The following is a 27,217-nucleotide window of genomic DNA, read 5'->3' on the forward strand; positions in this document are numbered from 1 at the left end:
GACGATAACGAATACATGACAGGCCCCGAGCAATTAAGATTTTATTAATAGTGGCTGATTAAAACATGAGGTTGACTAAATAAGTTCTGCAATATAAATCTGTATTTTGGAAAACATGTTACAATTCAGACTGTTTTTACATATTTACATGTACACAGATGATTTACAATAGTTACAAGTACAGAAAGTGATTGAAATAAAGATCAATTCATGCATAGCTAATCACATAGCTAATTTTCCCTGAGTGCAAATGCAAAGCTTCGTCTGCTCTCTTCAGAGTCTAGATACTCATGTCCTTCCTGCAGGATGCCCTGCCCACTACTGTCATACACAGAGCAGTGGGCTTGATATATGGTGTTATCACCAGAATCTGACCAAGCCATTCATTTCCTTTAGCTGGACATGGCAACACTAAAAAGATGACTCACAGTGGACAATCAAATTAAAAGCAGGGCCAGGGGGTGCTGCTCGTCTCTTACCATCAGCACACAAATTAATTTCATCTTGCCTTTGTAACATCACAGATATAAATCCTAAGGGGGGTATTTATATATACACCTCTAGCTGGCATCAAGTGTCAGTGATATTTCAGGCTGTCCAAACCATCGAGTGGATGGAGAGAATAATGGTATTTGTGACACAAGGGTAGAGTCGTGATTCATCAAAGTGACATTAACTGGTGACAAACAGCAAGGTGGAAAACAGACACTTGGCCCTTCTGCTTAGCCACATGGATGACATGACATTATATACTTCCTAGATGACTGTAATTCTTTATATTGTCCAATTAATTATGACTTATTTACACAAGGTGCCTCAAGCTTCAGACAAGTAGCATTCATGTCTTTCTTTTGCATTTCAACATACACCAAGTATTGGATTTTGTTGAAAATATCACTGTAATAGTTTTACTTGCTATCAGATGCTAATAAACAGTCCGTGCTAACATACACACACTGTAAATAAGTTGCCAATCTCACCTTCTTGCCACATTATCACTGTCACAATCAGCATCTACATACACACTTACATTGTTACTGGCAAAGCTCCTAATCACATGGCCTGAGCCTTATTTACAGAGCAACAGGCTGCTGTCAGTTTCACACTATTTGGTCTACCTTACCTCATATAGCGGTACTGTAGTCATCACACATCATTTATACTCAAAAATATGTTTGAAAAAATAACAACATTTACAAATTTGACAGTTTTGTAGCAGGGTGTTGAAAACAGTGACTTTGGCTGTGGGAGTAAAATTTTCTAAAACCAACTGGGGAATTAATGAATGTGACAGATCCCACTGTCAAATCATCCCACCCACACAAAGACCGATCAGTATGGAGTCCCTCCATTGGTTTTGTTCTGAGCTCAGTCCTTGTTTTGAAACTCAGACAGTAAGCCTGAGAAGTCGTCTTGAATTATGGCTTCATCTTTATTCCACTTGTAAAGGGTCCAGCAGCCACTCAGCTCCCATACTGGTCCATTTGGTCCCTGAAGGCAGGTCACTGATGCTGTTACTGAACTCATTTGTCTGGGTTCACTGCTTAAAAAGGCAGGTCACTGGTGTGTCGCGGGGTCACCAACAGCAGAGGAAAGTCCTCCGTGGTTTAAACAGCTGGCTTGTCCTTTTCACACATTAGTCTCCAACCCCTGCAGGCGGTCCATCCTCTGCACGTTACGCTCGATGGTGGCCGGACATGTGATCGGTTCTGCACACTCGGCGAGGAACCACCCTCTTTCTCCGTCGCGCAGTCGCTCACCTTCACACCAGCCTGGGAGGAAAAATTTTAGAAATGAAAACTGAAACGTGTTGTGTTTCCTGGTGCTGTTACTGTCTCTCTGTTCCATGATGCTCATGTCTGCTCTTAAACATGGAAGTCAGTTGCTATGGTCACCAAAAGGGAAAGGACCTTTGGCCCTGTGTATTCGTGTAGATTTTAAATCAATTGTGTGGAAAAGGTGGCTACTGAAAAAAACTGTATAGAAGTGCATGACTAAAGGGTGCGATTGAAACAGGAAAGTGGAAAATGAGAGGAATACTAACAAGGGTGAGTGAAGCTATACAAGGAGCAAGAGAACATGACTGAGTTATAAAGGCGAGGGAGGCACTGAGAGCTAACGCACCGTCTTCTACAGTCTGCGAGACCAGCACCACATCAGCCACCTGCAGGGACAACTCATCTGGTTGCTTGGCTGTGTAAGTTCTGACCACCTCCATCTGCATGGCATCTGGAAGAGCACCAACAAAAATACATGTGAGTGGATGCTGAGAAGATAATTTAAGTCCATCAATAACACAAATCACACTGGCCTTATTTGAATATACTGCATCTGAATTTAACATGCACTGCCCAATCAAATCAAGCTGAAGCGAAAAAAAAAATGGTTTAATCTAATGACCACAAGGTGGTGCAACAGCCTAAAAGGAAAAGTGAAGGATCACAGTGTACATGTGAAAGTGTGTTTTTGTGTAACTCACTGATTCTGTCCTGGCTCTTTTTGTTGTTGACACTCCGGCCCAGAGCACTGATCCATCGAGCACGCTCATTTCTGAAAGCACACATAACAGAACATGAGCAAGTCATAAAACCTTTGTGGTGTGGTTGACAGGGCTTAATTCTGTTGCAGTGTCAGGTGTTATTGAGAACGTACATGCACACAAGCTAACACGCTATTGAGGCGAATTGATAATTGAGTTGCCCAGCAAGTTTTGCGTCCCCTCCCTCCTCTCTGTCCCGTCAAAGAGAACAGAGGTGTGTTTTCAGTCAGAGCAAAATGAGGAGAACAAACACAAAGGCTGATTCTCAGGACCTGCTTTTGCTTTCCCTCTCTCATGTCTTTCATGGGGGTAAAAAGCAGGGGGAAAAAAATGGGTGGAGCGGCTCAGGTCAGATTCCAAGAAACTCTATCTCTCATTACACCTGTTCTCAAAAACTACAGAATGGAGAGAAGAGGGGTGGATTTAGAAAGAGCAGGAGGGGGAGAGATAAAGAGGGTTCAGGAAATGAACCATACGGGGTTTATTGAGGCCCTCTGTGAGTCAGCACCATTGGCCTGCATCATGCAGATGGGTACAACATGCACAGACGATCACAGAATGACCAGTAATTGTGTGGACCCTCTTCACGAGAGCCTCAAATGAACCAAAAACGGGCAAGTCCCATGAGTCAGGCCTCATTATTGTGTTCCCATTGTACCCATGCTGTTTAGATCCTTTTCAGGACACAGCTGTAAAATACAGGGTCACGTCATCCCTCAACAACTGACTGGACAGTGTGAAATCACCTTTACAACCAGTGCTGTGAATAAAATCATTAACTTAGAGGCCATCAGTGTGTACACACAATGCAACTTAACTACATTAAGGCTAGCATATGACAGCCTTTGGAATTTCACAATAAATGTTACAGTCTTGGTATGTTGCTACAGTTGGTACCTTTCATTGTGTTCAATAACCACCACTGCCGTTTTTAATTCTTCCTGGGATCATAGTCCAGATGGGAAATAATTACTGCCTAGTCAAGTGATGTCATTACTTTTTGTTACTTTTTAATATCATATCCATAGTTTGAAGCTAGCCTGCTCTACCACTGACTTTGGAGGTTAACTCAATACCATAATTTGCTGGTTCTAATCTTTTGATACTTATTTTTTATGTCAAGAGGCTAAAGATGAAATACTGATATTGTGTTAATAATACACATATGATAACATCATGATGGCAGATGTTAGGGCTTGTGGATCTTTTGTTTATCAGTTCATCTGGTACAGTTAGGCTTTTGTACAGTTATTGTTACAGACTTTCTCCACCTCCCTACAGTCGTATTCGAGTCTAATTCATTTGACAAAAAAGAGACAAAACTAAATAAACAAAGTTACAGATGAATTTGATTGATAGCATTATTTTTTCCCCCAGATTTTCTGTACATACCACAGTAATATCGGTATCAAGAATTCTTATGGTCACGACAATCATGTAGTGAAAATCTGGTACTGTGACAGAACTAGCTAACGGATGTTTACATCCAAATAAAAGAAAATGAAAGAGAAAAGAAAAATGTCATTGTTGCCGAGCACCATGATAACCACATTAGTCACCAACAAGTAGGGCAGCAAATCTTTCTGTAGCTCCATATAGTAACTATATAACTGTACATGAATGGCAAAGCACACAATAGGACAAGACACAAGAGTCTGGTGGGGAATGTTGTTAGTTTTGCAGTCAGGGGATCATCAAAGTTTTTACAATTCACACTGATTTTTAAGTCTGGACCAAAGCAGTGGACTGACCAACCAACACTGCCATTCACAGAGCCATAATGTTGGCATTGTTGGAAGGTATCATCACACATTACTAATGGACAAATAGCAGCCTGCAAATCTTTATGTAGCTCAACATATCAAGCTTGTAACTGTCCTTGGCAAAACATACAACAGAAACAAAGTGGAAGGAGATTAGGTGGAGGAGGTAAAATTATTAAATTATTGTGTCCATATTTTAATAGACACCAATCAAATAAATGCTCTTCAAGTGAATACATGTTACACAAATGTAAGGGCTTCGTCTCTGTACCAAATGTGTAACATCCGAGCTGCTCTGTGGGAAAGGCAGCTGTTAGATGTTGCTCTTGACAGCTGGACACACATGCCAAAAGTCTGATACATGTGCACTTACAGTGCACACCATCATGACAGGTCGCCTTCTCACACTTTAACAGCTGAAATACTTATTGAAACTATGAATGTACACGTATTCAATATATCCTGCACAGGCGCAAACACACAACCATGTGTTCGAAAGGCACTTAATGGTTATCTGTGGAATGTGAGGTGTGTACCAAAATGGGATTCAGGTTAAAAAAAAAAAAAAAAAAACAGCCCTCAAATTGTAAGAGTGTGTGTTCACATGCAGGCATGTGAATACTGCATATGTACAAACAGCAGGTGCTTGCCCTCTTCCCCTCTAGATGACTACAGGCCTGTGCAGGATCAGTCTATTCATGGCAGTAAAGCCCCCTCTGCCTCTAACCATTCAAGCCCAACAGCAAGAGAATGCGAAGAATCATAAATCCATTGTCAGAGGTTCTTGTTTCACATCTGAAAAGAAGCGAGGCCTCATCACTGCACTGTAAAACCTCTTTCACACAAGCAGATAAAAAGTGATGACAACCTCCTTCTAACCTCCCTTCCCCTGCCAACTTCAAATCACCGCCAGACCACCGTTTCCCCATCTCATTCCAGTTTCATCACTGCCTCTCTTCCTAACCCTTTCTGCTAACTCCTATCAATTTGTTTACTCCCCACTGAATACTTCCCTTGTTTCCACTTAACCATGGGTCAGAACAGCATTTGGGTACAATTCCTACTCCTCCAACAAAAACATGACATTTCTCTGCCCGGAGCAGAGGAGCCAGGGAAACTCCCAGACGGAAGGAACGATTCCCATCAGCAAGTTTTTCCTTATCATATAAACGAAAGCAGACATAGTAAGAAAACCAAAACAATCACATAAACGAAAGCAGACGGAGCAAAATAGAAAAATATATAAAAACAACGCTTAAGTGTGCAGCATAAGTACAGACTCCCTCCTCGTGGTTGGGGCTGTTGCATAACTGCTGCTGCTTTGTGTTATAGCTGCATATCTGACTAACAGAACTGTTTTGCTGCAGAGTTCTGTAGCTGCTCTGTTCCACTAATAGAGAAACGCTATTCACTGACTCTGGACAGGACGCAACATTGGGTCATGGGGAAGGCGCGCTGACATGCGCACGCTGAACAAAAGGATATACAGAGAAGGACGAGGACACAGACAGAGAAGAAGAGAATCACAGGCGATGCTAGAGAGGACTGTTAGAGAGCAGTCACACAGACGTCCCTGTGCCATCTCCAATCCAGCTGTCTGTCTGAATTCCTGATGTACTACGCCACTGCTGCAGTCAGAGATCAGTCTGTTGTATGCATGTTTCTAGGACCTCACACAGTGACACATAGGCTGGAGTAGACACAGGTAATCGGCTTAAAGGCTCTGCAGGTAGAAAGCAAGTGGAACAAATGGAACTGAAAGCAGAAACCTTAACCCTAACCCACACTGACCAACATAGAAATGTCCATTTCTACAGTTTCATTTCCACAATAAAAACAAAAAACAACAACACCACACACACGCACACACGCACACACACACACACACACACACACACTTGTACTTCCATCTTTGTGAGGACACTCATTGACATAATGCATTCCCTAGACCCTTACCCTAACCTTAACCATCACAACTGAGTGCCTAACCCTAACCCTGACCTTAACCTAAACCTAAACCTAATTCTAACCTTAACTCTAAAACCAAGTCTTAACCCTCAAAATGTGATTTTAAGATGTCTCAAAAAATGAGGACCGGCCAACATGTCCTCACTTTCCCAAAATGTCCTCACTCTGTTAGTAAAATACTTTTTTTTGGTCCTTACTATGTAGCAAGTACACACACACACACACACACACACACACACACACACACACACACACACACACACACACACACACACACACACACCCGCCTTCAGTCAGAATGTGTGGAATTTCACACTGAAACCCGACTTAAATGCAGCAGGGAAGTGAACAATATATGCAAGTAAACGCAGCACAGCCACTTCCTTTTCAGTAGAGGACATTTAATTCCTCAGAACCACTGAGGTTTATACCTATTCCAGAGAAATCACACTCAAAGTCGGCCTGCATTTTTGCCGTCTTTGCCTTCTGAAGTGTGACAGCAGGAACAAATCAGCTGACCGTCCTCTCCGGTCAGCTGCTTCCTTCCCAGGCTCACTTTAACATTTTGTGAACATTGAAACACACATGTGAAACAGGCTTGTTTCAATATATTTTAGCTTTACTTTAGTAGTAACATTGCACAGTTTGTCACAAAACAAAGGTGTGTGTTCATAGTGTACCTACAAAACCTCTTCACTCTGATGAAATGGTTGGTCAAAGGAAACAAAAAATGAATCACCAAATGTGACAAATGTGTCATTTAAGTCATTTACCAAGTGAAAGTGGAAAACTCAGATTTTCTGGCTCCAGCTTCTCAAATTTCAGGATTTGCTGCTTTTTTGTTTCCTTTCATTGAAAATTCAAAATTTGTAGATTTTGGGAAGCTGGTCAACAACACAAGCTTTTTGATGTCAACACCTGAAGCTCTGGAAACTGTGATAGTCTCTTTAACAGTTTTCTGGCATTTTATTGACTTAATTAATTAATTGATTAAGAAAAACAATTGACAATTCTCGCTTTTTACCATTTTCAAAATTAAGAAATTTTATAGACTTAATGAGTGACCAAAAATATAACGTGGCTTCATCTGTAATGAAACTAAGAGATTCTGTCCATCCTTACAGCAATACCCGACAAAGCCGCAAAACTCATCATCTGCCCTCTCTACTTCATTTAAATCTGATACAAGACAAAATAGGCTGGCTAATGTAATACCACTTCTATGTGTCATGTTGGGTTAAATCACTAAACTGGAATGAATGGCCGGAGGAAGAGGAAGTTATTCTCTGGTCATCAAAAACAAAGAGCAGACGCTGGCTGCTGTGTAAAAGATGAGACACGGGACTGTGAAGAAGAGTCGGGGAGAGTGAAGCAACAGGGCGGGAGGAAGGATAGTCGTGGGAAACAGCCCACTTAACAATGGGCCACTGCTAGGCAACAGCTTAAACAATGCCTAGCAACCACTGTAACAATGGACAGTTGTCAGGGTCCCCTTTCCTCAGCTCATTCAGTATTACAGTGAGTGGAGCACTGCACCCTCCACACACACACATCATTACATCTAAGCCGAGGGCCCCAAACCCAAGCTTTCAAAGGAGGGAGTCCAGGGGCTTTCCACAACAACACACACTAGACAGAGGGGGCAGATAGACAAGGAGCCCCCCACATGTATACATGGGCAGTAACTAAAGGCTCAGTGGGCAGCACATTGAGTCATGTCACTGAGATTGCCACCGACACAGGCCCGTAGCAGTCACACTTAACACTATTACTGCAGTCGCTTTGTCCAGCTTTCACGGTGCAGCAGCTAATACGAGTGACCCACTCTAGAAAATTACTTTTAATTTTGAATAGCTACAGGGAACAAACGCAAAACTGGACAGTGGAAATGTGTGTGATTTTTCAACTGTATCAATTTATTAGGATTGACTAGAGATCACATACTGAGGTGTTTTTTTTTTTTTCTTGAAAGGACTACTGACTGTTCTTGATATATTCCTGTCCAGCAGCAACAAACAAGTGTTTTCATTATTGATTAATGGGTTAATTTTTTAGACTCAAACCCATTGATCGATTATCAAAGTTGCTGCTCCTTATTAATTCTCTGTAGATGGTCAAATGACTGTTGCAGTTCTACCCTCGTCCCTTAGACTCCCGTACCATGCGATGAGCCGTTGTTAAGCTGTTGAAAATAACTACCACTGCCTGATCTGGGCCTCTCTGTAAAGCCACTATGTTTAATTATCATTTACTGAATTCTCTCTATTACATTGTGATACATTTTTTAAGTAAATATAAAAATTTTAACTTCCATGGATTACATATTTATAGCCATGGTGACAGAATAATATAATATGTACTTTGGCTGATTTGAGAGAAAGACTATAAAAAGGCTTGAAATGGGTTAAGAGCCATTTGAAGGCAGTGCTTTGTACAGTGCAGCTGAAAAGCACAGCTTCTGTAATGAGACAGAGGGAGGTTCTCCAATGACACAGGAATGAGGAGGAACAGGCATATGAAAACACGCCATTACAAAGCTTTGAACCACAGCAAATAATTACAGTGAAAACAGAAAGTGTGTGTGTGTGTGTGTGTGTGTGTGTACATCAGGAAGCATATTTGTGTACATGTGTGAACACTGCTAACACTAATATGACAGATCCCTTTTGTTTGTGCGGGTTATATAATCTATGTAAACAACTTGGCTCTTCAGTCCAGTCGCTGTACAAAGAGAGATGGAATTGGTGGTCGAATACCCACATGGCTATAAGCGTGAACATCAAGGAACTTTAATCCAGCTGAATGTATTTCTAGGTCAGATGTGTGAGTAATCATTCACACTGCGCATGCAATTAAGTTCAACAGACTTTAAACAAAGAATGTTGCTTTCCTAGAATAGATGATTATCTTGCAAGACGCTCAGTCAACAAAACAATTATCTGCTACAGCTGGTCTACATTACAGTACGACTGCAGACTGTAAAACACAATAATAAACTTCATTTCCTAGGTCACTTAAAGAAGAACAGTGAGGCTCAGGCTGCATCTAGAGAATAGATGTAACAGAATATCCCTGTGACCTGTAATGGTCCAAAATGAGACTAAGAAATACGAGCTAAGGAGAGAGAGGTGAGGGGATTCTCTTACTTCAAGTTAAAAAGCATACTGGAGCACATGACGGTAAAGATAAGGGAGTAGGAATCTGAATCAAGGCGAAGAGAAGGTTCTGCTGGCACAGAGACGAGCACTCAGCCATGGAAAAAATAACAATGAAGTGAGACTCACTCTGCTGTCTTGACTGGAAATCAAACCTTATCTGTACCTTGGCCTACTACTGTGTATGTAAAAAGATGCAAGAGTGATGTTATGTCAGAGGCAAAAATGAGTCACCGGTTGTTTTACAGCAGATCTTGTAAATCTGTAACTGAACACAAGTGAAACGAAAACAGCAAAGTTATGAGGCACAAAGGTTACAAAATAGAGCACTCACAGCAACTCTGTCCCCAGGATCATGGGCACCTTTTCGCCAGAGTGGTTGCTACGGAAACGCAGACAGAAAAGATGGTTGGCGCCGGCTTGCCGGGAGCTAAGCATGCTGGTGGTGCTTCTGACCGGTGACAGGTTGAGATGCTCGGGCTGGCAGGAACCCACCCAGATCTGGTTCCTCAGAGCGTAGTCTATCACCGTGTAACTCTCCTCACTGGGAAGAAGACAGAGACAGAAGGAAAGGTTTAATTCTGTATGATTCCATGTTTTCAAGATGCTGGTCTGTGTGACAGAGGTTTTGGTGAAATGTGTAAAGTGGACTTAGGAAATGGACTGTACACAGTACACCACACATACAAGAGGAGCTATACTATGTGCATTGTATTACAGTAAGATAATGACTGAAGGTCATAGGTACAAATACACACATATTGTTGCTTTGGTGGAAAACTACGGGAAAATTGAATTTGACAGTCAAATTAACTCACTGAAAAACACTACTCAGATGAATAAAATAACGCAAATTAGACTAGTACATTTTCCATTTGTACCATTTTGTAATTTCAAGATAAAACTGAACCTGGGTTTACTTTAAGTCAGATAAAAACATCATAAAGGCATAGTCTAGAAATCCAGATAATCCGATGTTCTTTTGACAGCTTGGCATTTGGTCATAAATGTGGATTCAGCTTCTTTTCTTCAACTTTCCTACCAAACATTTATACACACAATAGTATCATTTAAACAAAGCTAGTTTTTCATTTCGACAGTTCCTGTGGTAGCCTGTTGAAAGCCCCAATCCACAGCTGGTGCAGTGGGCCCTTCAGCCCAGTTACAGTCTGCATTTCTGGATATGGTGCAGCAGCCTCCAAGTGGAGCTTTAACAAAAATATACCATATAGTCGCTACTTTGTTTTTCCAGTATTAAATTAAATTAAAATGTTTATAAAGATTAAAAAGTGTTGAAAGAAACTAACGTCTGTGATGACAACATATTGTTCCCTATTGGTTAATTAATTTAAAAGCAAGTGAAATAAATATGATAAAAAAATGTCTAAATGTTCAGTCATCTTGTTGCAATAATAAGAAGGGAGTAAAAGGTTACATATCAAATACATAATATTTGCTGATTATTGTGTTCCTGCTACACCATCAATCCCTCCAAACCCGCATCCCACCACATATCAAATTTTAACTTATTGTTTTCATTAGAGATCTAGTTTCTTTGTTACCTCAGCTACTCAGCCCATGAGAGGCTGAGTCCGTGGGGTTAATCAAATTCCCCTGGATTGATAAATCAGCTATCATATTATGTCTCATTTTGTGCCAGTCAAAGCTCCACATACTCAGATGTCTACATGTCCTTACAGTAAATCACCTGCCCCCTGGTTTTTTTTGGTACAAGCCTACAGTTCCCATGAGGACCTTTACCTGAGCATGACCCTGTGTCTAGCAGTACACAGAGTTAGTTAGAAACATCTGGAGCTGATTGGGGAGCATGCTCCCCCTAATGTGTGTGTGTTTTTTCACAGTGCTCTGAAGAACAGGAGCTTAAGTCCAGCTCGCATGTGTTTTATCAACCTGAGACTGGGACTCTGAGAGGCTGCTGGACAGGAGCTAGCTCCGTGTACGCCAGCATATCCATTAGTATACACACATTCATGCTGCGCGCACACACACACACACACACACAAGCAGCTACAAAGGTAGTGGTTAAACAAACAGTAGTGAACAGTGTATTTATCCATGTCTTACTGTCTCACTCTTTCACTTACACACACAAACCCTGGACTCTGTTGTTGTGACTGGTTGGAGACAGTCACGGTTGCAAGGTTCTCAACAAGGTTCAACAGTTACCCCTCAGCCCCTATTGTCCAGCAGTCAGTCAAGTTAAAGTCTGTTGCCCAGAATCAATTAGACTTCTTAGAGGAGGAGAAAGAAAGTAGAGCACAGGGAGAGACAGATTAAAGGGTTAGGGTTAGGGCCAGATAAAAGCAGAGGGAATGAACAGGCACAAGGGACAGGAAAGTGAAAAGTGAAAGAAAATGCAAGAAAAGACCCCCCCCCCAACCTCAAAAAATGTCAAATTCAACTAGAATTCAAGGATTTGATTTTGAACCCCTAAGAACCCTTTAAATTGTGCATATAATACACTAAAAACACCTTAATGTATACAGTAAATTAATGTGTCTGTATGTTTAAACGCGTAAACCCTTTAATTTGCACCTGAACTGTGGTTGCAAAGTAAGGAGTACATGTAATGTTACTTTCTATAAACAATATTTTCCACCTTAAAATCCCTTAAACCATCCATATAACCCTTAAATAATAAAAATATGTATATACCTGACTACTGTAATAGAATACAAATTCCTTAAAATAGTATTCATTTTCACAAGAAAACATTTCAGAATTTCATGTAACCCAAAATCCTTATGATCCCAAATGATTTCCTACTATAAAACACTGAATAATCCCAAAAATGGTGGTGAAATAAGAATCCCTGGACTTCAGGGATTCGTCAGTATTCGGCTCCTACAGGCCCTACAGGTAAAATGCCTGGAATGCCATTAACATGACACTGTGGAGTGGGATGGGTGAGGAATCTGCATGTTTGTGGGGTGAGTTTTCTGCGGGTGTGTATGCAGTGTCAGCTCATTACTAAATAGAGGAATGAAGGTGGGAAATTATTGAGAAATACTGTGTCGAAATGTGTAAGCGAGACACTTCAAACTAAATAAAAGAAAAGGAAAGAGAAGCCTTACCTCATGTTTGGCTGTCACATCAGCTACTTACACAGAAACAAACACACAACTCTGCTGGTATGAAAATCACTCCACTGTTAGAGATAGCACAGGCATCTACCACACCCCATCACAACTGTGTCAGCTGCCATCTTACTAGTGTACAACTCTGCTCCTCAACACACAAGCAGAAGCAACACAAATCTTCAGAGAGATGTCGAGATAGGACTCAGAGTCGAGTGTGCACGCACACACACAACCGCATGGTGAAAGCATAATGTTCTGGTGCAGAGTAGGAGTGTTGAGACTAAGGCATAGTCACACAAACAGCAGGAGGGAAAAAAAAAAAAAACTAGAACAGAATGTGTTGGGATTATAGATTTGCACGCACGCACACACACACACACACACACACACAGATAGGACAAAGCACAGAAGAGCAGAGAGAGCGGAAAAAAAACAAGAAAAGAGAGAGATGGAAACCTCACCCTCAATGTTTAGATGATGCCCAGCATCACACAGGAAAAAGGGGGGAAGTGAAGATGAGAGAGGAGCCAGCTGGTGTGGACTGGGTGTTATGTAAGTGTTCCTGTAAGCCGGAGTGCAGCAGAGCAACACTTTCCCCCACTGCGTGACAATAGCCCAGTCTGACATGGAGCTGGTTTCCAACAGCCAGTTTCTTCTTGGATCAAGTTTGAACTTGATAAAATAAACAGATTCGTTAAGCTTGAAGTCTCACGAAACTCTTATTGGATGTTTTATCGCCACTCCTTTCCACAACAAGCGGAGGGCAATGAACAATAAATACCAAATATGTAAACAAACAAAACCAGAGGTTTAAACTTTGTTTTTTAGTTCTTAAATATTTCTAACAGGGCTGCAACTAACATTTATTTTTACTCTCATTAATCTGACTATTATTTTTCAATTAACTGACTAACTGTGGTTTTTTAAATGTCAGAAAATTGTAGAAAAAACGTTCACCACAGTTTCTCAGAGTCCAAGGTGAAATCTTCAAATCTCTTGTTTTGTGCTGACCAAGAGTTCAAAGGCGATTTAATGCACATGGATATAAAACAGGACTAACAGCAAATCCTCACGCTGGAGAAACTGAGTATGTTTGGTATTTGTGCTTAAAAATAACTTCAGCAATTAATCAAGTACCAAAACAATTGCTAGTAAATTGTGTCAACTGATTAATTGTTTCTCTTGGATTTACAACCTTTACAACTTGAAACTGACTATTGGAAAATCTGATTTGATAAGAAGATACAATACTACATTTATTTTCAGTTAAATGCTACTGAACCCCAACCACAGCCAGCATTTTTAGGATAGGAGAAGTAACACAGGCTCACACACACACACACACACACACACACACACATACACACACTCATTCAGGTCAGGTCATCTCTTCTCCTCTGGTTTTTATGATATTCCTGGAAATGTAAGTGAAAGGATTTGAGCGTTTGGTGCAGTTAGCTGCTTGTAAGCTCTCACTCCACTCCCACTCACTCCATAATGACAAGGCAAAGAGCTGTTATACCATTATGTCTAGAAGGGTTTGTGACCTGGCGGTGCCTGGCTCGGCTAGCCTTGTGTACCCCTGGTTTGTTTTTGTTTTGATGACTGCAGATGGAGTGCAGTAGAGTAGCGTGCCACAGCAGGGCTTCACTGCCACAGTACAAACCAATATTTTAACAGCTTCTCCCATTCAACTGTGCACACACGCACAAATACACACAGCAATTTCGGAGCACTCCCTTTTCCCAAATCCCTCTTCCAAACGCAGGTTTGACACCACGCACTGCTGGAGCCTGCCTTCCAGGATCAGATTCCCAGAAAAATATCACATGGAATGTTTCTTTTCTTTTCTTTTCTTTTTTTTAAATGATTCTTAGGAATTCTGAGTTTGCGAGAAGCTGGACAATCAGTTCCAGACGCAGAGAGAGATGGACGGGAAAGGATTTTTTCTGACACAAACAGACACACATGTATACGCACAGCCACACTACACACAGGCAAATGAAAACCACATCATTCCGAGGAAGTCATCTTTATGGCTTGCTTCATGGTTCTGCCTAAAGCCAGAGGAAACAGGAGGGGAAAGCAGACCTACTGAGCAGGTCTACTAGCTCCACGTGATTCATGGCACCAGGATATGTTGAAACCTCGACAAAGTTCATAAATCAAGCTCAGATTCATAATCCCAAGTCGCAGTAGGTTCAGGTAACTGCACCTGTTCAGCTTAATAAACACACCCATGAAGCAGGGGGACAGTGTGCAGAACCAACCACAGTGATTGTGCAGTGCATTGCAGGTGCCAATCCCTCTTAACTTTTTAAGATCTGGCACAGCCCTGCCGATGATGACTTAACACTGTGGCTGTGACGTAACTGTTACTGTTGTCCTTTCATGCATCTTCATTGTTTTGTTCTTTCTTTTGAACGTGGACATGTTTTTGTATCTTAACAGGCCCGATTCCAAGGACAAGTTGAAACACGAGAACAATGTCACACACCCTGCACTAAGGGTTTTAGCCATGTGCAGTTCTCTCACACACACACACACACACACACACACACACACACACTTGTACTTCTATCTTTGTGAGTGCCTAACCCCAACCCTGACCCTAACCTTAACCTAAACCTAATTCTAACCATAACTCTAAAACCAAGTCTTAACCCTCAAAATGTGATTTTAAGGTGTCTCAAAAAGTGAGGACCGGCCAAAATGTCCTCACTTTCCCAAAATGTCCTCACTCTGTTAGTAAAACACTTTTTTTGGTCCTTACTAAGTAGCAAGTACAAGTCCAAGTACACACACACACACACACACACACACACACACACACACACACACACACACACACACACACACACACAGTGAAACCATGGCTTATGGTTACACTTTCACCCTCAACAAGTCAGAACAGGTGCGTTAAGAGCGAAGCCGGCACTCACACCAGTTGAATCAAACACAGAGCCTGTCTGCACTGTCCAGCTCACCTCTTCTTCCTCGTCACAATGAGGACGTCATTGAAGAGGAAGAAATAGACTTGTTGCCGCGACGTCCGCTTCAGGAAGATGCCGTTGTCCTCCACAAAGGCCGTCAGCTCTCCTCTCTTTACCATCCACCTGGAGGATGAGACCAGGGGGAAAGGCTGGAAGAGAAGAAGAGAGAAAATGTGACAAACAGGAAAAGACAAAAAAATCTAACCACATTAAGTATTTTAAAAATGTTGGTGCTGTCAGGAGTTGCTAAATCACAGTTATTGTGTACTTGTGTGAACAGCTGGCTATGCAGACTGAGAATATGTTAACTAGACATCTGTACTTGTGCCAACAGTTATTTCCCACACTGCTTAGACACACTTGAGCCTGCCAAGCCTTCCGTGCATTATGTCTTTGTGTGAGCGACGGTGATGTGCACTCTTTGTATTATTGCATCCGCATGTGTGCACATGCCAGTGTATGATTACATAAGATCATGTTTTACAGTTTTCTTTGACATTTTGGGAAATCCTTATTTACTTAGTTGCTGGGAGACAGATTACAAATCAGCGAACTGACCAAAATGTCAAGACTGTTATTTTGAGGTTGTTCATGTCAGATATGAACTAGAATCAAGTTGTTTCCAAAAGAAATACACATCCATACCTTAATCTTGAACTCCAGCTGAGAGTTGATGGTGTACATCATTTCTGTTCTCTCCATTGTGCGAGCTCCTTCATTACACTTTCTTACCACCTGCTCACACACACACACACACACACACACACACACACACACAGTATCTGTTAATCACAATGACTTATGTGCTTAAATTCATTAAGTACAAGAAGGGTTGGAAATCAATTTAATCCTAGTCTCATACAATTAAGGCAGGTCCCCTATGGCGTAACATCCCTATAGTACTATGAGAAGGCGCTGGAGAAATATTATGGACAGATATACATGGAAGTTATGAAATATAAACACAAACAATAAGTTCCGTAAAATTTCTGGTTGACTCCTTAAACCCACTGACCTTGCTGACTGCTTGTAAAGCCTTCTTACACTCTTCATATTGTGCCGAGTCTTTAGGCGTCTTCTGACAAATTGTCTGCAACAGAGGGTTTGGGGGGTCAGGGAACAAATCAGTTCTACTCATTCATGCCCTAAAAAAAAAAAAAAAAAAAAACAAAAAACAGCACAAGACACATTCTTGCACAAAAATCCACAACAATTCATTTCACACACGCACACTACACTTTATCAGAGGCCTGATAAAATATTGATGCCTAAAGGCACTGTGGGAAGAAATGAATTGAAATCAAACTTTCTCAGGATCCAACAGCCTCTGAGTTTACAAGCATAAAACCCAGAGTCCCCAGGGAGACGCTGATGGAAGATGGGAGAGAGAAGGATGAAAGTAGAGCACCAGAGAGGAGGCGAGGGAGGAACAGTGGGGACAGAATAATGTGGTGCAAGGGGAAGCAAGAAACTGAAGAGGAAAAAATATTAAGAGGAAGGAGGAGGAAAAGTGAAATCAGTTAGCATTATTAAGGATTGATGTAAGGTCATACAAACATCTGTGAGATTAGTACACACCCTGAAGAGAATTAGTCAGGGGACTATGACTGATCAAACTGTTGCATAATAGTCAAAGTCTTGTAATTCCAAAGATCGTGCTACTGTTTGTCTTCAGCGCACTCACATCCATGAGCAGGGGCAGACGTGTGATCCTCTGCATGGGCAGGATGAGGAAGGAGATCATGGGGAGGTTCCTGCAGTCTGGGTGGCCCTCTATCCTGGTCAGCACCTCCTTAAAAGCTGGATTCTTGGACCTGCAAGAGAGGATGGAGGGAAACTGGGTGTTCAGAAAGAGGAGTAACTGATGATACACAGAAAAAGGGGGGGTGGGAGGAAGAGTGAAACGCCCTGGTTCAAAGTGTCAGAACAGTCATGTTGGATCAAATCTGAGGGAGATATGATAAGAACATCTGTTTGCACGTTTGTTCGGTCACTCACACCAGCCTCTGCAGGGTTCTCTGCTGGTAGACCTCATTGGAGCAGTAAGTGACGTAAGGGTCAAAGTTGGACTGAGCATGCTTGCAGACGATGTCGCTTATGTCGTCGATCACTATGTTCTGTTGGTGCCTTTCCTCCAATTCCTTGAAGAACCTGAGCACAGGATGAAATAAAGGGTTAGTGTGTCAGCGATTCACACCACACATGGCAACAGCTTGAGTCAGAGGTGTCAAATCATGAGACATCCCACATTAGGGAAAATATAGGACATAATGACAGATACAAAAGTCAGGAAGGCAGGAAGCACTGCCAACACCTTTCTTCTTAACCTGCTGTAAGATCACAAAAGAGGAACTCCCTGCCTCTTAAAATAGACATAGCCTACCATTAACCATAACACAGAGGCTTTTCCTCTTCCTGAGCACCACCAGATGGCCGGTTTAACGGCACGCCACATGAGAGCTTCAAGGGAATAAGTGTTTTTGCATGCGTGGTCCAAGGTGACAAACAGGAAACTTTTGCACAGACACAGGACGCTGACCTTGACTGGCTGGACCGAGTTTGAGCTCATCTGCAAAAGCACCTCTAATGCCCCTGCCCTACATACACCACACACACACACAAACACACCCCCACAGTGCTAATACTATCTATGGGAAACATTGCTTCTTGTGAACATGGAGCCTTGTGTTCATGCCTGACCCTGTGCCCTTTGAACTGTTACCTTTCTAATAAGGGCACAAGCCGATCCATGTCCTAAAGGTGTATTCACTGCCTTAAGGCCCTTCAAGTTCAGGCTGCACACCCTCCTGGGGCAAAACCCACTGACCCCAAGAGGAAGAGGTCAAGGGACGTGAGTTAAATCAGGATGTTGAAAAAAAAAAAAAGGAGCTGCCCCAAATTAGACTGCTGACTAAGAATTATAAATAAAAATGAAAGAGTTCAACCAGCACGTACTGAAGAATATAACATTAATTAGGCCTTTGGATAGGCTGTCTCTCTCTCTCCCACTCACTATCTCACACAGTCTAGACAGGAGTCTGCAGGTGGAGAGACATTCTGCTGTTTTCTTTGAGAGGCTAAACTCAAAGCTGTCCTCTTCCATTTCAAGGGAAGCAGCTTGTTAAACCAGTGCGACAGGCCTCTTTATATCTTTAGATCTGCTGTACTTACATCTCAATGCCCTCCTCTCTCCTCCCTGGAGCTATGCAGGTATTTAGGTGGGGAGGGTAAAGTGTTGTATTAATGTGTGTGGCCTGTGTATAGGAATGAGAAAGGGGAGTGAGATGGGCTGCAGCACGTCTGAACCCTGGAAGGAATTTACAGGTACTACTATTTATGCAAAGTGGGAATGAGGTGTAAATAAATGTACAAATGTTGTCCATGTCAATCTGCATGTACCTAATAAGGTTCAGAATGTGAGGGGTGATATTTGTCATGGCTGCTTTAATCCTGATAATGGAGATAAGTCACATGCACATGTAGAAGGCGTGTTGTGTGCAAGGGGTGAAAAATCTTTCCCTCTGAGGAGGGATCTGTAATCCTGACATGGAATCCCTGAACAAATGTCATGAACAGTTGCACGTGGGAGTCAGTGAATGCTCTGCCTGGATGCACGCACACACTTGCACACATACACACGCTGGGACAACCATGATAAACTAAAACTCTGTAAATGGTCTTAAATGGGCCTTTTCACACTTACAAATTTCATTTTCATAATCTTACAGCCTTGGCAACAATAAAAAACCGGCTTAACCTCATTTCACACTTAGATTTATTAACCCAGAGGTTCCAGAAAACTCCTGGTTAAGAGGTCACACTTTAAAATTAGAGGCCAGAATTCACATTTTTTTGTGGAATATCCTCAAAAACTTGGTAATAACCTGTTTGCAGAGAGGGGTTTTGTCAACTTAGGACCAAGGGAAAGAAAGAGCTAAAATCCTGTGAGCATTTGTCTAAATGTTGTCTCAACCAAGGCCTTAATGTCGTCAACAGCCCCCATAGCAGCCTCGTAGACTTAAACATCTGTAAACAGTGTTTTTAAAGGACATGAGACTGCTGCAATGAACACTTACTTCAGAGAAAGAGCTGACACTATGATTATAATGAATACTGAGCTGACAAATTCCACATGAGAAACTCTCGTCAATCATTTCTAGAAATAATGATGCCTGCTCCAGCAGAGTAATTGTTGAGCTAGCATAGTTTTCACCAGTCTCAACTTTCATGCATGGTTTCCATCAGTTTATGAGATCCTTGGAAGTTCATGGTTACCTGGCCATGAGTGCCATTAAACAGTCCACACGCAGGTCCTGTAAATCATGATGGACAGCTAAGCTCAGAGGGGTCATAGCAACAGATTTTGGCCATTGCATTTACATGCATTCACCTCTAAAAACGGAAAAAAAAAATACTGACACATCCAGCCCGCTCCTGAGCTCCCTCACGCAGTGAGGAATGCCCATGATGACAACGTAACCATAATTAACCAAAACTGCTCTTGTGTTCTTTCACTCCATTTTCAACTTATCTTTTTATCATCATGTGCCCATATGTATACTCACAACCAGAAAACAGCTCACTGCTGTGTACCCACAGTCGCTCATGCGCTGAAAACGGGCCGAAAGAATGGTATCAGCATGCAGTAAATAGTGTTTACAGACACACCTCGCATGGAATGAGTGTGGTCTACCAACTGTAAAGTACTGTTAAACAAGAAAATGATCCAGCTCATTAGCCAAACCAAAAACACTGATAAAAACACCAGCCACTTACTGTAAGGCCTCAACACCAAAAAAAAAGTTATTTATACATACACGCAAAGAATACAAACACAAAAGAGGAAAAAACACAACAGAAAGAACGCAAAAGCCACACATTGTGATTCAACCGCTTACTTTTTGCTAGCCTCACAGACGTCGGTGATGTTGGAGAAGAGGTGGTGGCACTCAGTCTTGGTCATGGCCTCACTGAGCTCTGCAGAGTTCTTGAACATGCGGATCAGGATCTCCAGACTGTGGAGATAAGAGTGCTCCGACGAGATCACCTCAAAAATGGCCTAGTGAAGGACAAGAGAGAGCGACAGGGAGGAAAAAGTGAGTTTGTTCTTTTGTTCACCACATGCAACTTTTCCTGTCCTCGAAGTACTGACTCAGAAGGCTGCTCTATGAGGAAGGCTCTGACATGAGCACATACCTGTATGCATCTTTGGCATGCTATTAAACAATATCATGCACTTACACAAATCTGTCATTCACTTCATTAGTCTCATTATCCATAATACGACATGGATACAGGTAAATATTTATCACAGTTTCTGTCCTTCTCCTTCCTTTTACATAGCATTCACTTCAAGGATATAATAGTCCATGATGCATGTTTCCTGCTGTACTCCTTTAATGGATTTTTTATTGGTCTAGTGAAGTTCACAGAGAGCGAATGGACAGTTCTTCTCCCCCACTGCTTGGTAAGTCTTAACCAAGTGCATGTGTGGGCCAAAAAACACAAAACACTCTGAACGAAACAAAGGGTAAAATAAGACTCCTACCTCTTGTCTTTTGCGTTCCTCCTGACTCATCCGCTCAGACAGACCACATTTCTTTACCTACAACAGAAAACACACTTTGAGAAAAATCTAAGGAATTATTTTAAAAGTCAAATACAAAGTCACGCTTGTCTGACTATGCTGAGATTTTTTCAGGTTAAGGGCCCTTTGCATTTATTGAATGGGTGTGTACGTGTCTCTGTTGGCGTGCCACTGTTGTCCCCACATACAAAGAAAGGAGCACTTTGCATACCTTAATTGAATAGAGAGCCAATGAAGTTGTAGTAAAAAACAATAAGATTTTCACTGAATTAAGAGGTATGGGGAGAGTGCAGAAAGAGGAAATTTGTTGTAGCCACAAAATTCTTAAGGTAAAATGGGCAAAAAAAGGAAAGGACCAGAAAGTGTATGTGCGTGTTGGTATGTGGCTGGCAAGAGTTGGTCGAGAGATATTTGAATGAGATCGAAACAAAGGAATCTTTTGGAATGGACAGGGTGTGGAGAGCTATTGAATTAATCAGCCGGTGGCTTTTTAAATTCAAGGTAATGTTAAATAAAAAACAAGCCTGCGTCTCATGTTTCAACAAATACAACCAATATGACCTGGGGCACATTTATGTTATACTCCACCAGATCACACATGCAGGCAGAAGTCCTGAGAGGCCATCTTTCCCTACTTCCATTACCTTCTCATCCTGTTTTGGTATAAAGGCACAAGGAAGTGATACTGCTCCTGGAGCTGCCTTCCTTCTCACTAGTATCTGCCCTGAAGCCTTTGGCAAACACTGAGAACAAACAAACCTGCAGCAGACCAAACATCTCTTGTAATTCTCACTTTCTATTCCTTTCACACATACATCCATTTTATTATGTATTGCACTTGCTTTTTCCTTCTACCAAACCTCCAATCCTCAATATCAACAATGATGACTATCACTGCAGAGCTGAACGTTTTTTTGTTGCTCCCTGTTGTGCCAACTGAACTTTACCCTGATTTCCAGTTTCACTGGGTGTAACTGGAACACTATCACTTAGCTGTCATTATTCAAAGACAATTATAACTTCCCTTTCTGAGGCTTGAATCTAGGTTTTCTTGTTTGTGCTCCACCACCTGAAACTGCAGCTGGTAATTCCAAGGAAAATGAAATTGCTGGGATATGACATTTCATCAAACCCTCAATGGCAGATGGTGCTACAGGGCCAGAAAGAGAGGGGATAAGCTAAGTCAGAGGAGATGACATTGAATTGTAAATCTGGTTCTCAGCTTCTCTGGAAATAAGCTTATTTCCTGTCACACTAGGACAATGACAGCACCATGCCAGGATTTCCCACAAAATGTGATAGTTGTGGAAATTCCTGCAAGAATTATGTCTTGTATTGTGTGGCAAACACATTCACACAACAGATCCACAGCTGTAAAGCAGCTGTGATGGAAAAGAGGGCTTACTTTGGGAGTGTCCTGGTCAGGCTGGTGGTATCGGACTGTGCTCAGTTCACTTCTGTGTCTTGCTGACATACACAAGATGACCAGAGAAATTTTGTAAACATTCTTTAGTTTCAATCCAATTTCCCATTTATTATAGTCTGTGTGCAAATTATTCTCGGGCCAGCAATTTCACAACTAATCCTAAATACCTCCATGGCCTGTAAACAACAAGTAAACAAACAGATGGGAATGCCCAAATACAAAACTAAATTAGCTCATTCCCATCCTCTATCTTTACATTCCAATCCCTAACTATATTATGTAATGTAGAGCCACCGCACTTCTCTCTAGAGGCAACATTTTGAGCATATTTGCAGTATGACGAGTGTGTGGAGTTTGCCAACATATTGGCATAAGGCCCAGCAGTGCTTCCAAGGCTTCCTGTGGGTCTGGCTGACTGTCTGCCTCCCAGCCCACCCGAGTCCTAAACTAAATGCTTCTGTACTCCTTGATAAACACATTCAGGGGCAGAGGAGGGCAGAGATAGTGGGAGGATGGGTATGGACTGTGGCCAAACTGGATATGACAACATTCTTCAGAGCACTAGCATTCCAAGGCTCCACAGCCACAGCACTGAGTGTATATTGTATGTTTGTCTGTGGAGTGGATGTAGAGAAAGAGTGAGAAAGATAGAGGAAGGAGAATAAAAGCTACCACAACTGTGGTGTTTGTGTTTGTGTGTGTGTGTGTGTTATGTCTGACCACACTGAGCTGACTCCAGGAGGTGCGTATGGGTCTGTACTGCACCACGATGCCACTATCAGCACTGGGTTCTTTGGAATCAGCATCTTCATCTGAATCATTATGCAAGGCCTTCTCCTGGTAGTTCTGATACAGTTCCTCCTCTGCAACATCCAGTTTTTTGTCAGAAAGATCCATCAGTTTCAGCTTTCGTTTTTGGTTTTTTAATTAAAGGAAGGTACTTTTTCTTTGAGAAAGTGACAGGAAGGGAAAAAAATAGATAGTAAAAGAGTAAAAATGAAGGGACAAGTGTGGTGAAAAAAAAAACAGACAAGCGTTTCTCACCCTCACTGTCAAATGTCCGCTGAGAGGGCAAAACTTTCTTCTTATCTGGATTCTGAAAGAGAAACAAGCACAAATGTAATGACTTGGGCAAACTAAGGGAGCAGCCAGATACATACACACACTTAAAATGGAAGAGGAGTATGTACCTCTATCACCTGCCCATGTCCTGTCCATGACTTCTCTGGCGACCTCCTTCCCTGACCCCCGTCTAATTACAGACCCATTGTGTATAAAAGCGTGTGTGTGTGTGGGCACGGTGTCACATTACATCATGTCTGCTAACAACCACATTAATTGTTTCCTTGTAATGCCTTGTCCCAGCTTCTGCTACTGCTAAGATTGTTCCACAATACTCACTCTGTGTTGTGATTTTATAATTTCTTGGACTTTACCCTCCAGTACTGAAAGTCCATGTTGAAGTAATCTTTGTGCACAATCAAATACAAACCCATCGCATGGATTATGATTAACTGAATCAAGAAATCTCAGTCTGCTACAGCAAAGAAAAAACTATGCAATACCAAAGTTCACAGGGTATTTCCAGGGCTGTATGTGTGCACCGATAGCCGAGTTCATAGCCGTTGATAGCAGAGTTCAAGAACAAGCACACAGGAGTCATTTGCTTTGCACGACTGCTTAAATTGATTTCTTTAATAGAGCCAGTTGGTATATTGGAATATATTAATACCTTAACACATGAAGGTGAAATTGCTCCTACTCCCATATGTGTGAATGAATGAAGTTAGTTCGTTTTTTTTTTTTTTTTTTAAACATTGCTGGATATTTCAACCCTTTTTTCTTCAAGTGTACTAGTATTTGTTTCTTGAGTACATCCTAACACTTCCCCTTTTGAACCCACCACCACTTTTTAGGACTAACAGGTTTACCCACCTTGTTTTTGCCAGTGCTGATAGGCTTTTCTGTCCCCGGGCTACAAGGCTTTGTAATCCTGGGGCTAGCAGGTTTGGGTGTCTCTCCACTAACAAGTTTAGGTGTTCCAGGACTCCCAGGTTTGGGTGTCCCAGGACTGGCAGGTTTGAGTGTCCCAGGACTGGCAGGTTTGAGTGTCCCAGGACTGGCAGGTTTGGGTGTCCCAGGACTGGCAGGTTTGAGTGTCCCAGGACTGGCAGGCTTGGCTGTCCCAGGGCTAGTGAGGCTTACAGTACCAGGAGTTCCTGGGCTGACTGGTGAAGCTGGATTATCTCCATCTACCCCTTTGATGAGAGGCTGCGACAACTGATGGACCTTGAGATCTACGCATGGGACCTCTAAGTCTACTCCACTCACAACAGCCCTCCGATAGGATGTGCTCCTCAAGCCTCTCCTAAATGTCCCTGGGCTCTCACATTCTCCCTCTGTCCCCTCTCTGCAGTCCCCTCCAGTGGAAAAGTAAGCTCCTGTCTCCACCATGCTGAGGGCTTTCAAAGCTCTCTTGGACTGATCCAAGCCCAGCCACCCTGCCAAACCTTGGCCTTGCTGCCCAGGGGGAGGCGCTTTGCTCTGCCGAACATCGGATGCTAAACCCTTGGGAATGAGCTGCTGGGTGCCCATCTTCAGGGCAGCTGGACTGTGGGTGCTGAGGACTATTGAGGGAGACGGAGTAACAGATGGGGAAAGAGAGGGAGAGGGAGAAAGGGAAGACATGGAGGAGGAGGAGGCAAGCCTGGTGTCCTGTGAGGATGCAGATGAGGATGAGGTCTGTCTGAGGAGCCCTTGTCCTCTGTCTACTGGTGATGGGGAGCGTGGGGTTGGGGGGTCTGAGGAGTTAAGGGAAGAGAGGGAGGGGATGCTGGAGGTGGAGCTGTAGGAGGGGGTAGAGGTACGGCAGGCTGGGGGAGAGGGGCTGGATGCAGAAGAAAGAGAAGACAGTTCATGGTGGTTGTAGTTGTTGTTGTTGTTGTTAGGGGTGCGTTGAGACAAGACAGGAGAGGAACGGTTAAGAGGAGCAGCCTCGAGTGACGGTGAACTCGTCCCAAATGCTATCTGGTCTTTCTGTGAGCTCAGACTGAACGGAACGGACTGAACCCATACTGTCTCCCCATTACTGGTTTTCCCCCTGTCGCCGTCTCCATTATGCACTCTATTGTCCAGTGAAGCAGATCTGCTATCCTGAGACCTAAATTTGGACAGTGAGAAGCGTCCGTTGGAGAGGTGCCCAATGCTGATGCTTCGTACAACTCTGGATTTCTTGGAGGGTTTGTGTAGAATGTGCTTCAACACCGCAGTGTTCCTGTCTGAACACGCGGGTGTGACCACCAGTCTCTCAGCAGGTTGGCTCAAGGTGAAGGAACACTTGTTGTCCTCCACAGGGAAGTCTGTTGTCGTGACCCCATTTGTGTGGTAACTCAAGGGTCGCGGTTTGGGTTTGCTTGACTCCTGGGGTTTTTTACAATTGTCTGTGCGGCGTTTCCACAAAGGAGTGATATTATTATTGGACAGATCTACATCATTGCCGATATCCATGGTCACAATCTGCCTGTGTCCTCTTTACCGTCTGTCCAAACACACAGGTCACAGGGGAAACACTGTGGTCCTGTAGCAAACTGATCTCACCCCTGAAGATAAACAAAAGGGGGCAATACCAATCAGTATCAAAGAGTTCGGCGCAGTGTCCAAATTCCCAAAGTTTACTCATTAACAGAGATTCAGAGCAGATACTGGCAGCTAAACTTAGGACATGCAAAAGAGAGACCAAGACAGTGCAGACAGCTGATAAACTTTTTGTATGTGTTCACTGTTGCGAAATGCTCTAATTACAAGAACGAAGCTGACAAGATACAGTGAGCTGGAAACAATGGTCCACAGTGATCTTAGAGACCAAATATTGTTTTGTTTTTTTTATCTCCTCGATTACTTAAAATCCCAACAATGTTTGTGTATCTGTGCAAAAATCTTAACATAAACTGGCATGCTGTGGTTATTTCATTTAAACTACAGAAGAGAATTTGTGATTCAGCTGTAAAAAAAAAAAACAAACAAACAAACAAACAAAAAAAAAAAAGTAGTTTTTCAGTGAGTTATTTGTTTTTACCTCTAATCGGTGGCTTCGCTGCAGAGTGCGGTCATTGTACCTGCGCTTCCTTCCTCGGCCGAAGGTTGATGGGCTTAATCCAGCGTGGCATCGAAACTAAATAAAGTTTGTGAAACCAGAGTCGGAGCAGCAGAGACACTGAAGTTACTGTGCGGCCGAGTGCGCGGCAGCGGGCGCGTCTGAAGCCAGCGGGCTGAGCTGATAGGGTTTCTATGAGGAGGAGGAGGAGGAGGAGGGGCTGGAGTGGAACAGAAGTGAGAAACAGCCCTGCCGAGTTCCCATGAACCCACCTGCGAATCTGTGGCCAACTATACGTGGTTAACAAAGAAGAGGCGAGAGAAAACAAGAGAAGCTCATTTACAGATTTTTAATGATGGTTCTTTGTATTGATATTAGTCGTATATTCCACATATCTGTTGTTAGTGACTAGTTAACGGGCATATATTATCATACTGCGTTGTATAGCTGCCCATGGTCCAGGTAGGTCAAGAAAAGTCAATTATAAACTTCTTACAAGTTTTGGAGAAGCCTGCACAGACGCAGGGCAAATGAACTGACCGGCTGCTGTTTTGCGCCATCGTGTGGTTTGCGTCGCAGCTGCAACAGGAAA

At 42.5% G+C, this 27,217-nt stretch overlaps 1 protein-coding gene across 1 annotated transcript; it reads right to left on the reverse strand.

Moving 5' to 3' along the window:
- Positions 1 to 1,490: 1,490 nt before the first annotated feature.
- On the reverse strand, positions 1,491 to 26,800 carry LOC139631500 (rho guanine nucleotide exchange factor 26-like). Its single transcript, XM_071495685.1, has 15 exons — positions 26,608 to 26,800; positions 24,468 to 26,131; positions 23,577 to 23,628; positions 23,253 to 23,395; positions 21,068 to 21,124; positions 20,418 to 20,578; positions 17,518 to 17,670; positions 17,204 to 17,333; positions 16,535 to 16,609; positions 16,165 to 16,254; positions 15,514 to 15,668; positions 9,760 to 9,969; positions 2,480 to 2,550; positions 2,125 to 2,229; positions 1,491 to 1,772 (listed from the first exon to the last, which is right to left on the reverse strand). Exons 2-15 carry the CDS (start codon positions 26,037 to 26,039, stop codon positions 1,630 to 1,632), a joined length of 3,117 nt encoding a protein of 1,038 aa, XP_071351786.1. The 5' UTR covers positions 26,040 to 26,131; positions 26,608 to 26,800; the 3' UTR covers positions 1,491 to 1,629.
- Between the last annotated feature and the right edge of the window lie 417 nt (positions 26,801 to 27,217).

Source organism: Trachinotus anak, unplaced genomic scaffold (genome assembly GCF_046630095.1).
Source record: "Trachinotus anak isolate AG129_WGS33_773 ecotype Australia unplaced genomic scaffold, CSIRO_AGI_Tana_v1 ptg000014l, whole genome shotgun sequence".
NCBI classification, from domain to species: domain Eukaryota; kingdom Metazoa; phylum Chordata; class Actinopteri; order Carangiformes; family Carangidae; genus Trachinotus; species Trachinotus anak.